This window comes from Macrotis lagotis, chromosome 7 (assembly GCF_037893015.1).
Source record: "Macrotis lagotis isolate mMagLag1 chromosome 7, bilby.v1.9.chrom.fasta, whole genome shotgun sequence".
Classification (NCBI taxonomy): Eukaryota; Metazoa; Chordata; class Mammalia; order Peramelemorphia; family Peramelidae; genus Macrotis; species Macrotis lagotis.
In genome coordinates, this window is record NC_133664.1 from 151,249,219 (window position 1) to 151,265,994 (window position 16,776).

Here is a 16,776-nt window from a genome sequence, read left to right on the forward strand (position 1 = left end):
ATTTATACAGATGAGGAACTGAGAGACCTAGAGAGATTAAATGATTTGCCTAAGCAAGTTTGACTTCAGTTCTTTTTGATTCCAAATTTTGCTCAATCCAACAAGAATTTGAAAGGACTAGTAATTATAGAAAAGACAATGAGTTGAGGCACATTGACTACTATACCTTATCACATCCAGTTATTTCCTGGAAAGCTCTGCAAGCATTAGACTTTTTATCTTATATTAGCACTTATCATGCATGTACTAATTCAAGTAATAGTATCTGAACAGTTTAAAAAGCAACTCTGATCCAGGACACAGGAATAGCAATAAAGTAATTCACTCTCATAAGAGTGAACACTCTTTGCTAATCTTAGTTCTATAACTAAAGAACTTGAAGATGAAAGGAATACCACAAACATCATTAAAGATGCTAAAACTAATATCTAGGGAGTTAAGAAGAGATTATTCAACCTGGAAAAAAAGATGAGTAAAGGGGGTAGGGAGAGGAGGAGATATTTAAGTATCAAAAACCTTAAAAGTGGAAATTTATGACTAGGCTATCAAGAAAAGTTACAGAGCCCATTATTTTTCCATCTGGAGGTAAACAGCATTTTTGCCAGATAGAGAACTGATGGACTCAAGTACAGATTGAAGCAAATATTTTTTTTTCCTTTTCTTGCCTTTTTTAAAACATGGTTAGTACAGTAATTTGCTTTGTATGGCTTCATATTTGTAATGGGTTTTGTTTTTCACCTTCTTAATTAGTGGGAGAAGGGTAACATAGGGAGAGAATGTGGAATTGAAAATGAAATAAAATTGAACTAAAAAAAGTAAAGTTAAAGAATCTATACTATGTATTTTTATGTGCAAAACGGATTTTAATCCAATGCAGCTTAAATGTGTTAGCTATTTAAAATTCTCTTCCTATTCATATTTTAACATCTAAAGGTTAAAAAAAGTGATAAAGTGAAAAAATAAAACAATTTTAAAGTATTGCTTTAGGAAACAAAACATTTCCCTACCTTGATGTTAAAAAATTCAAGTGACTAAACCATGAGAAGACTTGAAAAATGGTTCCCACTGAACAGTAAAATATTAACTTTTCATTTTTAGACTTTAGTCACTTCAGTCACTTATTGAATTGTACATTCATTGTGAACATTTCCATTTTAATCATGTTTGACAATTTCACAAAAAAAAAAAACAACTGAAAGAAAACTACTCTGGCACATCTGGAATAGAGAAGCCAATTTGTTTTGAACTAAGGGGGAAGATGCTAAACTTGATTCTGCTCCATCTTTTTCCCTTCCATGCAGTCCAATATAGAGGTGGGATCATCAAAAAAAAAAATCAATACAAGACGTTAACTAAATTAACACGTTGGGTTACCCCTTGTTGTTCGTTCATGTCCGCCTCTTTGCAACCCTAGTCGGGCTTTTCTTGGCAAGGATACTCAAGTGGTCTGCCGTTTCCTTCTCCAGGTCATTTGACAGAAAAGAAACAAAGGTAAACAGGGTTAGATAACTTGCCCAGAGTTATTCAGTTGAGGCCAGATTTGAACTCAGTTAAGTTTTCCTGATTTCCTATGCCACCTAGCTGTTCTTTGGGATGCACAGGAATGCCTAAGATGAGGCTTTAAACATAAAAACATTGAAGAACTAACACACATGTACATACACACACATACACTCTCATATTCCATAAATTAAGCACAGCAAAACTTTTTAGTTCTAAATATAACTATAAATATATGTGTGTACACACACACACACACACACACACACACACACACACTAGGGTTGGAGGAAAAAAAAATTCAAACACTTATTTCTCCAAGGATACCACTGAAATGCAATCATATATTATTTAGTGGTTTTGTCCAAGATTTGTGGGTTACTTTAATGATAAAACAGGTTTTTAAAAATAACATGTATCTTATGCTTAAAGAGACTAAATTTCCCCCCAAAAAACCTGTCTTGAATATATACAACAAAAGGTATTGTTAATAACTGAGTTGCCTTTTAGATTCAAGGAAATATAAATTTGGTCCCAGAAAGTGAATTTCAATAAAAATAAGAAAATTCTGAATTGTTCCAAACACATTTCTATTCGGTAAAAACGCATCTAGGCAAAATAAATATTTATGTTTCCATTTTATTGTTTTTAAGAATTAAACTGCCACCTCAGTAGTCTTAAGAGCAATATAATGAAACATACACACATTTCATTTCAACTTATGTCCATCAGTTTTTAAAGGCTTCCCTGAAATAAAGCTGGGTTTCACATATTTTATCTTTTAAAAAGAAGCACTAAGGTATTGTGTTACACTTTCACCCACCCACCCATAAACAATAACCAGTTGTCTTCAAGCCCAATATCATTTAAAAATTGTCTGCAACAACAAACTCATTTGATATGGCTCCCTGTATTAGAAACATACACATTTCCCAAATTTAACTGCAAATAAGTTTATCGGAAAAAAAAGCCTATTTCTACAATATGTGGGATTTATCATGATACTAAATTTTTCTCCAATATGTAGGCTAAGTGGTTTCAGACTGAATATAGTTTTAAACTCAATTCTAGGAAATTTTATGTTAGAAAAAATCTTCATGAAAACTCACAAGCTTTAAAGGTGAATTTGACTTATTTTGTGACATGAAACAATAGTTCTTATCATTTAACAGCCCTTAATTAGAAAGGGGTGAGGGAAGGAAAGGATGATTCTGAAGGAATGAAAGGGAAATTTTGCTCAGGTCCAACTGTCTACCATAACAGTATAGAAGCATTCATCACTAAAACTTGGTATTACTTCACCCTCACACTTCTAATAACAATATCTCATTTTCCTATTAGAAATATATTAATCCTGGAGTCTGACTGCTAATATGAAATTATATTTTCTCAATGGTTAAATTGTACCTGATTCAATTTTTGCATTAGCTATTTTAGGCAAATGAAATAAAGGTCATTTTTATTACTTCTAACTTCAAATCTAAGCTTGGGGTTGCCTTTATATCAAGGTGAGAAAAGCATTTCACCTTTTCAACTATCTATTGTGCAATCCCACTAAAGACAGTCATACTTTGCCACAAAGTATAAAACCAGCAAAATGATACGACTCCTAAAATGTATGGGCTAAATGTATACTACAAACTATTGAATGATCTGTGCATACCATAAATTTTGTTTGTACTATACAGCATCGTATAGGGAAAAAAATCTTCACATGGTTTACTTATAGAACATTCATCTATACCCTAAGGAATGCTAACTCATACATACTTATGTTAGGTTTAAACTAGTCATTAATCATCTAAGTTGGACTGTGAACAAGACCCTGTAATGCAAAAACTGACTCTAAAAAGGCACATTATAAAGTATGGACATTCATCTAACTTTACTATCACCCTTTCCACATGTGGGAATGAAGCAATTTATTTACTACAGCTCACTAACTCCATGTTAAATTGTTTAAAACTTAAGGTTAGATTGTTTTACCATCAGGACTCAATTAGTTCATTAATTAGTACTTTCACAATTCAAATTAAAAGGGGAAGCCCTATCATAAAGTATATAAAACAAGCCTGAGTATATTATTTGTTTATATTTCCAGAATAATTTCCTTCATTGATATATTATTTAAATACCTTAAAAGGTATTTAAACTCTTAATTTGAAACACCATAAACAAGAAACCACTCAAGCCCAAGACTAATCTCTACTTAGGAAAAAGGGATTTTTGGTAGTCTATACTGTTCTAAATCTTTATCTTAGGACAATAACCAGAGTAGGACATACATATTTAAACTGAATGCTATCATTAAACAATTTCTATAAAATAATCCTAGGTCAGACTAATGAATGTAGTACACTCTGTGAGTCCAACCATTAGTAAACAAGCAAGAGCAATGGCATCACCAGCTTGGAGCCTACAAAAATCTTACTTTAGCCCTGACTTTTTGAACAAGTAAAGGATTTTAACATCATTAATAGGAACTGATATTATTATAGAACTGCAATTTCAATATATTTGGTGCTCCTGAGGTTGCCTAAAAATCAAAGGCATTTAAATGAAGTGCAAAACATATTATGCCTATGACTTTCAGTGCAGTGCCTTGAATGTGGAAGAATTGTACTTTACCATTAACTGCCTTATAGTAAACTCTAGAAAATTTGTATACTCGTAGCATTTTATTTTAACCTTTGGGAAAATATTAGTGGCAAAACATGGTTTTAAGAAACAGTATGCAACTCCACTCAAGTTCACATAAAAAATAGCATTTTTACAACCATATTGAAATTTAATTATTTTACACAGGTTAACAAAATGTATCACAAGAAAAACTAAACATTGGATTTAACAAAAGCAATACTTCTGAAAGTGGTACAATGTTTGATTTTTTTTTTCCAGGAAATAATATTACAAAATGATCAACTCTGGGGCAATTTACCACACTAGGGGCACAAAGTTGTTAAAATATAGTTGTGCTCTATTGAGCCACTTATCTGCACTACAGTATACTTGAAGTCAGTCCTAAGGTCAAGGCTTAAAAACATTTTAAGATACAAGACCCTAAGAGTGTTTTACAGTCACCTCTGTAAGAGGTGCTTTTCCTCCCTCAAAATACATAAAGTCCCCTCCCCTCCCCTTATTGTATCTTCAGTTCAAAACACTACTATCATTGATAATATGGTCTATATCTGGTCTGATCGGGATGATGTGGTCCAGGAAGTGGGGCTTGAGAGGGTGGACCCTGCATTCTTGGAGGCGGAGGTGGCCCCCTTGGTGCAGGCCATATACCAGGACTCATCCCCCCAGGCTGTGTGAATGGAGGGCTTAGAGTTCCTTGATCTTCAGTGAACTGAGGCAAAGAGTTAGGATTATAGTGATGAGGAGGGGGGGCATTTACAGGGGGACCACCATGTTGAGGAGGAGGAGGTCCTGGTGGAGGATGATTCATATATGGTGGCATCTGGGCAATGATGTGTCCAGGGGGAGGGGTAATTGGTGGAGGAGCAGAGGTCATTGGTGGAGGAGGAGCTTGGCTATAAACCATATGAGGAGTACCTGCCGCCTGGGGAGGATGCTGCATTGGATGGCTTATTGGTGGTGGAGGAGGAGGTGGTGGTGCATAATGTTGCTGTGGAGGCATAATATGATGAGGGTGAGAAACCACTGGTTGACCCTGATATTCAGGATGATGGTGAGCAGGTGCTGGGGCTGGAGGTGGTGGTTCTCTGGCACCTGAATTTGAATCATCCTGAATAGGGACAGTTATTAAATTGCTGTGTTTTCTAGTTGAAATTCGAAAGGTTTCCTGACTGACTGAACGAGGTGGAGGTGGAGCCATTGACAACTCCGCAGGAGGAGCGCGAATATCCTCGTGTGGTTGATTATAATGCTCATGTGGTACATGCTGCAAAGGAGGAGGTGGCATCATGATGTGCTGCTTTGGTGGAATATGGCTCATATGGTGCTTGTCTGGAGGCATTATAAAACGATCAGGAATTTCAGCTGGTGGGGGAGCAATAGGAGGATGAACATTTTCAATTGGAGGACGAGTGACAGGTTTTGCAGCTCTCATATGACGGTGGTTGATGTGAGCCTGTAAGTCTCTTTGAGACAAGTACGTTCTTTTGCACCCTTGAACAATGCTACACATGAAGAGAGAACCTCGCATACACTGTTCAATTCGCTGCACAGGATCATTACAGCTAAATTAGAAGAAAATACATTGTTTAACTGATAACAACAATCCCTGAACAGCGCATTTCATGCAGAAATAAAATTCTACCTCTAAATGTTAACAAAGTTATAGGTAAAACTAAGCACAATTTCGCTATCTGAAAATTACAGTGTATGTCACTTAAATTCTATCTTCCTACCAGCTTTTTTTTGGGGGGGGGGGGCAAGGAAATGGGGTTAAGTGACTTGCCCAAGGTCATAAAGCTAGATAACAAAATATTAAGGGTCTGAGGCCACATTTGAACTCAGGTCCTCCTGACTCTAGGACCAGTGCTCTAACCACTGTGATACCTAGCTGCCCCTCCTACTAACTTTTAATTGAATTTAAAATATATTCAAACAAAAGTACACACACACACACACACACACATATGAATGTAGACATGCTCATATCCCAATCATAATTTTAAAAAATCCTTAAAATCTTTAAAAAGTTAGCTCCTACATTATGACTTTTCTAAAAGAATCTTATACTCTGTGTCCCTATTCAAATACATTTTAGCAATGAAAGACTAGCAGATTTTGAATTTGTGGCCCAAGAAGTTAAAATTCTTAAGTCTGGAGAATTGTTCATTTGATAACAATAATGTGGCAAGCACTTGGGGGTGATTTGAAAAAAAGGATAAAATCCTACTCTCTTTACAATATTTTTCTCAAAGAAACCTCAATTGGAGCTTTCAAAATTTATATTTAAAACAAACCTCAGGTACCTAGAAGTTCTGTAAAATTCTACACATAGTAAAAAAGCAACTTTTTATTTTAATCATTTGGGAATAAAAGCTTACTAAAAGTTAAACTTTTAAACTTCTTAACTTAGGGTCATTACTATGAATGTCCTTTATTGGGTTATAACACTACAAAATGCTACAGACCAAATGACTCCCATGGTTTTGGGTTCTTGTATCTTTAATTTTTGTAAATTTCCTATCTTTTTTTTTTGTCTGTGGGAGAATTGGACATAAATGTCACTTTCTGATACTTTAGAACACAGGTCTTACAATACTAAATTATTATTCTAAGTACTCTCATTCTCTAAAATTCAGTTCAATATTATTATCAATAACTAAAAGATTAAACTCCAAGGGAATGGATAATTGAAAAGAATCATCACAAAACTGTTTGTTAGTTTTTAAGTGTGCTGGCAACAAGTAAGCCCTTTTTCCTAGGAAGTAGAAGACCTCTTAACTAAGATCAGTAATGGAGAGACAGATTTTTCTAGGTGTTCCAATTTGTACTAATAAGTCTAATCTATAATCACTAACATCCACAAAGAGATCATAAAAAAGGGAACCAATCTATGTCATTATGCTCATTCTCAATCTGAACCATGGTCTGAAGCAACCAAGAGTTTAAAATGCAATAATACTGAGCACAAGTAGTTTGACAGCTTAAGTTTAACAGAATCTAGCACCCATTAGTAACTTTTCTAAAAGGGCTTATTGACAGAACTTCAAGGCAAGTATTTCACAAGGCATCTTTTTTTTCTTAAGGCAAAAGGGTTAAGTGACTTGCCCGAGGTCACACAGCTAGGCAAATATTAAGTGTCTGAGGCCAGATTTGAACTCAGGTCCTCCTGACTCCAGGGCCACCTAGCTGCCTCCAAAAAGGCATTTCAACTAGATCACATTCACTAGAGCACACAAACTTTCCTTCTTTAGAATCTAATGCTCTTACCCTGGGCACATCTTATCTGCCTTTTTCTCATGCAAAATAGCACAGTCATAGCAAAAAACATGCTTGCATGGGATCTGTAAACAGAAACATACCATTAGTCAACATCTTATATTAATTTATAATTTTTCTATGAAATGATAACATTTAACAAATTCCAAAGACATGGAAATTCTTATAACTTTATTTTCCTATACTCATTTTCCCCTAGAGAGATTATAAAACAATATATAATTTCTTTAATTAAAACTATTTAATATACATCAGGTCCGTCCCCCCCCCCGCAAGAGTCTCAATCATTTCCAACAATATGTTCCCATTTATCTTACAACAAAAATGTAGTGATCAATAATTAAAGTCACACTGCAACTCATAGATTATCATGTTCTAGGACTTATTTGTTCTGTTTATCCATTATTCCACTTTACCATAAAGTAAAACATAATCAAATTTTTAAAAGTTACTGAACTATTTAAGAATATTAATTTATAATTATCTTTTTTAAGATGAAAAATTTAGAGGGGAATAATGTGTTTAAATTTCACTATTTGAAAAATCAAGACAATCTTTTGCATTAGATTATAAATTGGACTTCAACTGTACAAATCTCATACCCTGTAACAAAGGTTAACTGTCTTAAAATGCCATGTAGGAATAAATATTGCTCTTCTCTAAGCATATTTCTATTTCTAAGTAGAACAAATAAAATAGCTGTTATAAAAAAAATCCTATGAATTCAATATAGAATAAAAGCTAGTACAGAGCTAAAGCAACGATCTAAGCAGAAAAACTGACTTATTTCCAGTCAATATATTAATCTAGAGAAGAAGATGTTGTGGTCAGAGATGGGGAGAAAGGAAGAAGATAACAAGAGGAACATAAATGATCAAAGGAATGAAGGAAGAGGAGTTAAACTATTGGATTGCAGGAGTGAGACTCCAAGAGAATTTCAAAGTCACATTTTGTTGAATGAAAAGGAAGGGGGGGGGTGTCAAAGAGAAGTCAAAGAGATTCTGGTAGTCACCAACAAAGTGATAATTAGCATAAATGATGAAGATGCATATTATCATCATCATTATCATCATTATTGGCACTCATGAGCATTACCTTAAAGGAAATCAGAAGCCAAAAGTGATATATATGTATATATATATATATACATATTTTATAATCAATTCCAATATAGATCATTACAGTGGCTAAGATGATTGCAAAATCTTAAAGAGAACATAAGGAACCTAAGCCTAGCTCTAAGATCATTTCCTCTGTGAGAGATGGCGTAACTATCTAAATGGCTCAAAGCTTTGTCTACGTAGGATCTAATAGCAGCTTCTGTTCAGGAGGGGAAGTTTCTACTAGATTTAGCAAGAAATGGGGAAAAAGCCACTAAAATAAAAGTTGATTTTAACATGGGGTCATGTTCCCTGGTTTGGTGGAAACTCCCATCAAGATGGGCTTTCCTAGTATAAAGTCTTTGGTAGGAGAATGTGTAACTCATGTAATTTTGTGACTGAAACGAGTTACGTCACAAACAAAATGTGTGTCAGGCAGGACCAGACATTCTGCAGAATCTTTATAGAAATGGGAGGATTGGATGGTACCATTTACCTAAGGTCTTAACCTAGAGGAATCATGTTTCTAGGTTAAGAAAGGCTCCCCTAAAAAACTTCTAAAGCACCTACTTAGGAAAGAATCGAAACTGTATTATAGTCAATATAGAGTTGACAGATGACAGGCAAATTTTTCAATTCAATAATACTTACCATGCGCCCATAAATTTTAATAGGTAATCCACATTTATCACAGAAATGGACTGGAGTATCATCCTTTTCACCTAAGATGTTTATCTGTTGAAATGACATTAATATTAAATTGCCTTATCTTATTGATAGTAAGTACCTAGTATGCTAGGGTCAAAATGCTAATTTAAAAACTAATTATATGAATATCATGATAGCCATTAAAACAAGAATTTTTTGTAGAATTATAGTACAAGGACAAAATTTTATTTTTCTTTTTATCTCACCCAGCATGTAGCAGAAATATAAGTTGGCTAAATAAAGGCAAACACTACTTTGTATGTAATATATCCCAAGAGCAATGATTCTGTTCTTCACAATATTTTAAATTATATTTATGAAAGCATGGCACAGTGGATAGAGGACCACTCTTGGAATCAGAAGATTTAGCCAGTTAAGTCCTATCATTGGCAAATATTAATTATCTAACTATGGACAAGTTACTTAACCTCTCAGTGACTTAGGTAACACTAAAACTATAAATTAGACAAACTGTTGATTGGAAAAGATTGTAGTGATTCTCACACTGAGTTCCCTAGAAATTATAAATCGCAGGTTTGGAACAAACAATATGTACATATAAGTAGCTGTACCTGAAAATCCCAAAATATGTGTCCAGGAAACCTTCGTTGATTTCCAAACAGGTCTCCCCCTTTACAATCATACCGTTCTTCTTCATTATAATCAAATCCTTCTGAGGAGAAAAAACAAGTTATTATCTACAAACTTTCCAAACCAAACTAAGTGCATCTAAACTGCCAAAGTGCACTAGCAAACAAATGGTCAAATTTTTTGATTTCATTTATAGTGCATACTTCAAATAAAACAAAGTGGGCAGAGTGAAGTAAAACCTCATCTGTGACAGCAAGGAGCAGTAGCTAGAGAACCAGTCCCAAAGACAGAAGGACTTGTATCTGACCCATAATAGCAAGTTATATGTGGGCAAGTAAATCATTTAACCTCTCTGTGTCCCAAGTCATTCTCTATCACTATAAGTTGCAGAGAAGATGCTAGTCTGCAACACATATCTGGTCCCATCACACTTGTTATTATTTAAATTTTAGAACATTCACTAATACATTTGTGAACCATTTAGATACATGTCTCAGAAAACAACCTATTTTGCAAAAGGAAAAACTAATATTTTTGGTTTTGTTTTGCTTTTTAATGAATACATGAAGATATTTTTCACGGAGGCTTCCATTCCTGAGAAAATTACAAGATAAAATCATTAAATAAGAAAGGTTCTTCCACTTTTCTAAAATAGTCTTAATAGAAAAATTCGGGAGCCACCATTTTTTTAAATAATACAGGAGTCAACAAGATATAGTGACTAAAGAATTGCTATTGGAAACAGAAGATTTGAACTCAAGAATTACCTTCATAATCAGGAAAAGTCACATAACCTCCCAAGGGTCTGATTCAATTTTACAGATTAAGTTACAGATGAATTACCACCAGCTCTATAACTTTTGTACCTAGACCCCTTCCCATATTTCCTCCCCAAAAAACTGATTACTAGTAAATTTTGGTATGCTGCAAAGATTGATTCAGTCTGGTATTCACATCTCATTATTACCCTCTGACTGGACCCTACGACTAAAGGGCCAGGCCATGAGCTTGAGTACATCTACTTAAAGAATGGATTCAGCACAGCCTTCTCCCCATTTCCTACTATAGTTTATGAACTTCTTTGGAACTAATATAGGCCTCTTCTCTTTTCAGCTTCCTTTTCTGTGTAGGCTGCCCTTATTAGATTGTAACTTCCACCAAGGCATCTTTGCTTTTATTTGTTATGTCCAGGACTTAGCACAAAGCAAGTACTTAATGCTTACTTACTACATGGAAAAATGAATCTTTTCTACAGTCAAGAGCAATTTGATTCCACAAACACAATAGCTCAGGGAGTCAATTTGGAGTTGAATGCCAACCAAAATCATCTCATTTAAAAGTATATGGGTAATTGACTTAACACTAGTGATTCTACTCAGAATTCACTTCAATTTCTGAAAGCAAAGTTAAGAAAAGATTTTTGTCATGCCTTCTGGAAGAGTGACTAGAAGAAGAAGAGCAGCCAGAATATATACATTTTTAAGGTAATTGAAGTGTTGAACTAAAAAGACTATGACAAATAAAAATAGTAAGAATGATAAAGTAGTGATGAGAAAACTTTTTAAAGGTGATACAAAGGAGCTACATTTAAGTACTTGCATTTAAAAAGAAACAAAAACAGTAGAATCCAAAGTTGGAGTGGTCCTAAAAATTATGATTTTTTTTTTTAGGTAGCCTCTAGGAAATTTTCTCAAAAGTTTCCCCAATCTACTACATTAAATACTCATTCAATATGACTCACACCAACTATAGCTTAAAACAAAAAGTGGGAGGGGAGTAGAAGACAAGGAGTACTTTCAAAACCAACAACAGCAGAAACATTTCAGGCCTTAACAACCACCATTCTTAGTGTATCTGCAACATCAATGTAAAAAACATTTTCTCTCATCTGGGAGGTGTCAGATCAAATCAAGTCCTGTCCCGGGGGATCCTATATATCATTAGGGGAACACTGAATCCAGGCAGGGAGGTCATTGTTTTCAGGTGTTAAAAGTAAAAAATGGATTTTAAAAACTCCTATATGTCCAAAGATATTTTGAGTTGAGAGTAGGGAAAAATTCTTAACATAGATTTAGGATTTTTTTTTATTTCAACATACATAAACATTAAAAGGAAAAATCAAAATAAGAGAATTGGAAAGAATGTTAAAATGGTACATGAATAAAAGAAGGCAATATAAAAGATTAAAATTGCATGGGCTGGGGGTGGCTAGGTGGTGCAGTGGATAGAGCACTGGCCCTGGAGTCAGGAGTACCTGAGTTCAAATCCGGCCTCAGACACTTAATAATTAATTACCTAGCTAGCTGTGTGGCCTTGGGAAAGCCACTTAACCCCATTGCCTTGCAAAACAAACAAACAAACAAAATAAAATAATAAAATAAATGAAATTGCATGGGCTGCATTGTGGGAATTCATATAGGTACATAAGGTAGGCTATTACAAGATAGAAACAGTAACATGTCAAGCAGCTATTTCAAATTTATTACCTTCGTCACCAGGTTGTGTCTTAGAAGGCATCCTATTCATAGTCCTTGGAGTTCGAGGAGCAGGTTTGGCTTTGTTTGTCTGTTTGGAGATTAGCTTTATAGGGATTCGTCTTCGAACATCAAGGCCACCCAACGATCCAGAACTATTAGTGCCTTGCAAATCATTGTCTATATTAAAATAAAAACAACCTTCAGTTTTTTCTCTTTAAACATTCTGCCAAAGATATGAATTAACCTACCAAATACACCATATTGTAACAATGTCAGCAGTCCTAATTTTAAATAACACAACATGTTTAATTGAACAGGTTTCTCTATTTTTTGGTTCAAACTATTATCATCATTATTATTATTATTATTATTGGTTCAAATTTATTGTTATTTTTATTACTATGAGATGAGATACCTGAACATTAAGACATGACAATTCACCACTAATTTAGAGGCATGAGAGATCATGTCAATTTAAAAAATTTTTCTTTTCCAGTTTCCACTAAATTCCCACCCCTGATACCTTATCCTGATGATGCAGAGCTGACACCAGGTTTTCTAAGGCTACCCAGTGAATGTTAAGTACTGAAAGGTTCTAACACCAAGTTGGAAAGACTTCAAAGATAAGCCCTCTGATATGCTGTCATTTGAGGCCCAGTCTCACTAAATTTGTAAACATTCCTTACTGGATAAAAGTAGTCATTAGGTGACAAAATTCTGTGGCCACAACAACTCATGAAGACTGTCTATTAGGTTATTGCTATCTGCATCGGTAGTAGTGATCCCCTCTCCCATACAAATGAAAACCTGTATCTTTTAAAGTATAAAAACAAATATTTTTCCTAGCACTGGTCTATGTATGTGGAAAGTGATTAATATATTTATTAAAGTGAATAAAACAAGATTTTTTTAAAGCGGTGTGGATACAAAATCAAGAGAAATTATTTTCATGTGCAGGTATTTATTAGAGACCTATCACAAATCCTATAGCTTTTTTCCCCTTTAAAGACACATAATTTGCAGAGTAACTAGAAGCCATTTTCCTGTGATACAAAAGGATAAAAGAAGAAATAATGTATTCAATATAAGACATTCCTACATCTATACCATTATCTCAGAGCTACTATTAAGCCATATTTTTCTTCACCCAAAAATGGTAAGTTAAGAGAATGTTGCTAATAGAAGTACAATGTTGCTAAGAGATCAAATGAGTTTAAATTAGACCAAATCAGGTTTCCTGAGCTCCATTTGCTCAGTATCTATAAAGCTCAGTACCAATAGTAAAACAGAAAATAGCTTACTTCAAAAACATGGACAGCATAAGTAGAGATATGTACTTCTAAATGCATAACATATTATTTCTCAGAAATAACTGTTTCAAGCAGGAGTGACTTTCCAGTTTGAGAAAAAGGTCCTACTTAGGTCACATTTCACTTAATGATTTTTTTTTTCAGTTACTTTTGTTAAGCACTTCAATAAGTCCTTTAGTTTTTAAAAGATTTTTAGGACAACTAACCAAATTGTTAAGAATAGATTCAGGAAAACTTCTTGAAGGTATTTTAAAGGTGGACCTGATGAATTTCAGCTAACTTCAAGATCATATTTCTAATTTTCTTGCAATTAAAGTCTCACGCTTAATTCTAACAATTCATTATTTTGATCAATAGGAATCTATGATTATATGGAAGGGGAAATTCAAAACTGAAATTTAGACAAAGTAGCATTTAATAAATGCTTGCTACAAACAAGCTAGAGACTATGAATACAAAAACAAAAACATAAATGACAGGTCCCACCTCCATGAGAAGGGAAGAAGGGGAATAACATTAATCAATAATCAATCCATTGTATTTGTTAAAATGCTTTTTTTTATTAAACAGCATTTGTAACATACATAGATAAGTAAAATACAAAGTAATTTTGGGTAGGAGGGAAGCATCAACAATTGGGAAGATCAGGAAAGGTTTACTGTAGGGATTCCAAGAGGTAAAATGGCAACAAAATAATTCAAAATTTCTTAGCATTATTTTATAACAACCATTACTTATCAAGTCATGGTTTTAATGTAAACTGGGGGCAAGAATAATAAGGGTAAGAGGAAAAAAAAAATCAGACAAAACAAAAAATCTCTAGTGAACTAAAATTAGCTATTTCCCTAACAATTCAACCAAGTCAACTTTTTGCACTTTGACCTTCATTTCTACTTTTCCTAGTGAAAGCATTTAAAAGTTCCCACAAGAGCCAAAACTCAGGTAAACAGAATCGTTGACGTTAATTTTTTCCGTTTAATTTTTTCCTTGCTTCAAAAATCTCACTTCTGACTTTCTTAGAAGTTCAAAATTATGTTTTTCAAATAACAGCATGTATCATTGTCACCTCTTCAAATTTAAATTGAATACCGTCCATGGTTTTAGTTTTAGGAGAAGCTGAAAAGCCTCAACAAGAGGTCTGTATACTTCACAAATGAAAAAGGTTCTCTGGTCTGTAGCTGGTTCAAATCTGTAGTTCTTTATTGAACTGCCCTTCTGTCACTTAAAGTTATACCATGCCTTTACTTGGAGCCCACAAACAAAACATGTTTACTAGACAGTCTATTTACCCATGTTTTCTAAAACTAGCACACACTATAAATAAGGGACATATTTCTTACTCCAAGTCAACAAGCATTTGTTAAATGCTTTACTATGGATCAGTGTGGGATATTTACTAAGTGTGGGAGATAAAAAGAAAAGCAAAAACAGGGTCCCTGCCCTCAAGGAGCTCACATTCTAATGTACTACAAGCATGACTGTTTCCTTTTAAATATTCTGACAACAACTTGCAATAAGAAAATAATCTCTGGCTGTTCATAATTTTAAAAATACGAACATCATCTAAAATACACACACAAAAGCCCCCAAATAAGTATGTCTCACAACGTCAGACGTAAGTATTTTGCTACTCTTTTTTTGGGGGGGGCGAGTACCCCTCTGTGATAAAGCCAAGATTTCGGGGTTCTGGTGTTAAATCCTTATCAGTACGAGGGGTCCAAATTCGGCCTCAAGACTCACACCGTCAACTGTGGGCTCCCCTGAGCCGGTCTGAGAAGGAAATGGCAAGCCAGTGCGGGGTCTTTGCCAGGAAGACCCCGGGCACGGCGCGGGGGCGCGAACGCTGCCAACACTACCTCACCCCCCGGGCCAGGGCCACCCCGAGGGGCCGTTCACAAAGCGCCGAGGCGCTCAGAGCCCCAAAATGAGGAAGCCCGGGTGGGGGGGCAGGCTGCCGACCGCTACGGGCCCGGGGGCAAAGGCGGGGTTGGCCCGCTGCCCACGGCCGGCGGCTCCTGCCCCTCTGCCAGCCGCGGGGGGCGCGCAGCGACGCCGCCCGGGGGCCGTGGCAGCCGCCCGCCGCGGCGAGGGAAGAGGAAGCTGCGGGGCCCTGGAGGCTGCGCTCCCCGGCCTCCCCCAAAGCGCCGCGGCACCCCGGGGAGCGAGGGAAGCAGGCCGCTCCGGGCCGAGGGGGCGGCGCGGGGGGAGGGGTGGAGGCCGGCCGCCGCCGGGCCCCAGCCGGGCACGGCCCGGAGGAAGCGGCCTGCGTGGACGTCCTCCCTCGCCACCGCGGCCCATCCCCTCGGGACGAGCCCGGTTCCGCGACGCCGGTCGGGCGGCGGCGGGTCTCGGGCCGGCCGAGGGGTCCGTGTGAACGAGACCCCCCCCCTCCACCTCCTTACCAGTGTGGTCCATGATTCGGCTCGCGGTGTACTCTGGGAGCGGAAGTCAGCGGCGCCCGAGACGCGGCGGGCGCGTGCGCGGCGACCCCAGCGGGCCCGGTCAGCGGAAGTGATACGAGCGCGGCTTCTGCTGGGGTCCGAGGAAGGGGCAAGTTCGCAGCAGTTCGGAGCGGGACGAGGGAGAAGAGAGAAGGAAAGCGGAGGCGCACGGCGTCATCTTCATGCTAGAAGGCGTCGCCGGGCCGGCTCGCTAGGTAGCGAAAGAAAGGGCCATCCTCCGAGCGCGAACGGCCTCTCCCCGTGGCGGCAGAGAGCGGATGGGGATGGGCAAGGGGCGGGATTTCCCGGTCAAAGTACTTCAACTTCCGACAGGCCCCGCGGCGCCGCCGACCTCGCGAAGACGGGCCTCCTGGGACTTGTAGTCTTTGCGGGGCGACGCTTCGCCCGCCCCTCCGTGCGCAGGCCCGGCCGTTGGCGGCGCCGCGCTGCCCGCGTTCCTCCCCGCCCGGGCGGAAAGCTCGCACCCCGAGGGGGCCCGGAGGCTGGGCGGGCGTCGGGGCGGGGAGCCGGGCCCTGCGCGCCTTTGTTCGTGCCTCGGCTTGTGCCCCGAACTTTGGGAGTTTTTAGAGGAGTTTGTGTATGGGGGGGGGTCATTCTTTTTTTCCTGGAGGAGGCGCTGCCCCTCCCCCCACGCGCGCGCCCTCTCCCCACCCCCACCCCGGGCCCGGGCTTTAACCTTGCTTTACAGCCCCTGGCACCTATTGTTTCCTCC

At 37.5% G+C, this 16,776-nt stretch overlaps 1 protein-coding gene across 2 annotated transcripts; it reads right to left on the bottom strand.

Moving 5' to 3' along the window:
• Window positions 1-1,822: 1,822 nt before the first annotated feature.
• Window positions 1,823-16,369, bottom strand: CBLL1 (Cbl proto-oncogene like 1). 2 transcript variants are annotated; one of them, XM_074193928.1, is made up of 6 exons: window positions 16,005-16,369; window positions 12,302-12,469; window positions 9,797-9,894; window positions 9,168-9,251; window positions 7,408-7,481; window positions 1,823-5,702 (listed from the first exon to the last, which is right to left on the bottom strand). In XM_074193928.1, exons 1-6 carry the CDS (start codon window positions 16,015-16,017, stop codon window positions 4,667-4,669), a joined length of 1,473 nt encoding a protein of 490 aa, XP_074050029.1. In that variant the 5' UTR covers window positions 16,018-16,369; the 3' UTR covers window positions 1,823-4,666. The 2 variants fall into 2 exon arrangements, with proteins under 2 accessions (XP_074050029.1, XP_074050028.1); XM_074193927.1 differs by having other exon boundaries at window positions 1,824-5,702; window positions 9,797-9,897; window positions 16,005-16,357.
• Between the last annotated feature and the right edge of the window lie 407 nt (window positions 16,370-16,776).

Excerpts from the sequence above, each read along its gene's own strand:
- CBLL1 (XM_074193927.1), bottom strand. Across the intron at positions 9,898-12,301 it reads GACACAACCTGGTGACGAAG|AAGGATTTGATTATAATGAA; the intron begins GTAATAAATTTG and ends TTTTCTCCTCAG. Across the intron at positions 9,252-9,796 it reads ACATATTTTGGGATTTTCAG|ATAAACATCTTAGGTGAAAA; the intron begins GTACAGCTACTT and ends TCATTTCAACAG.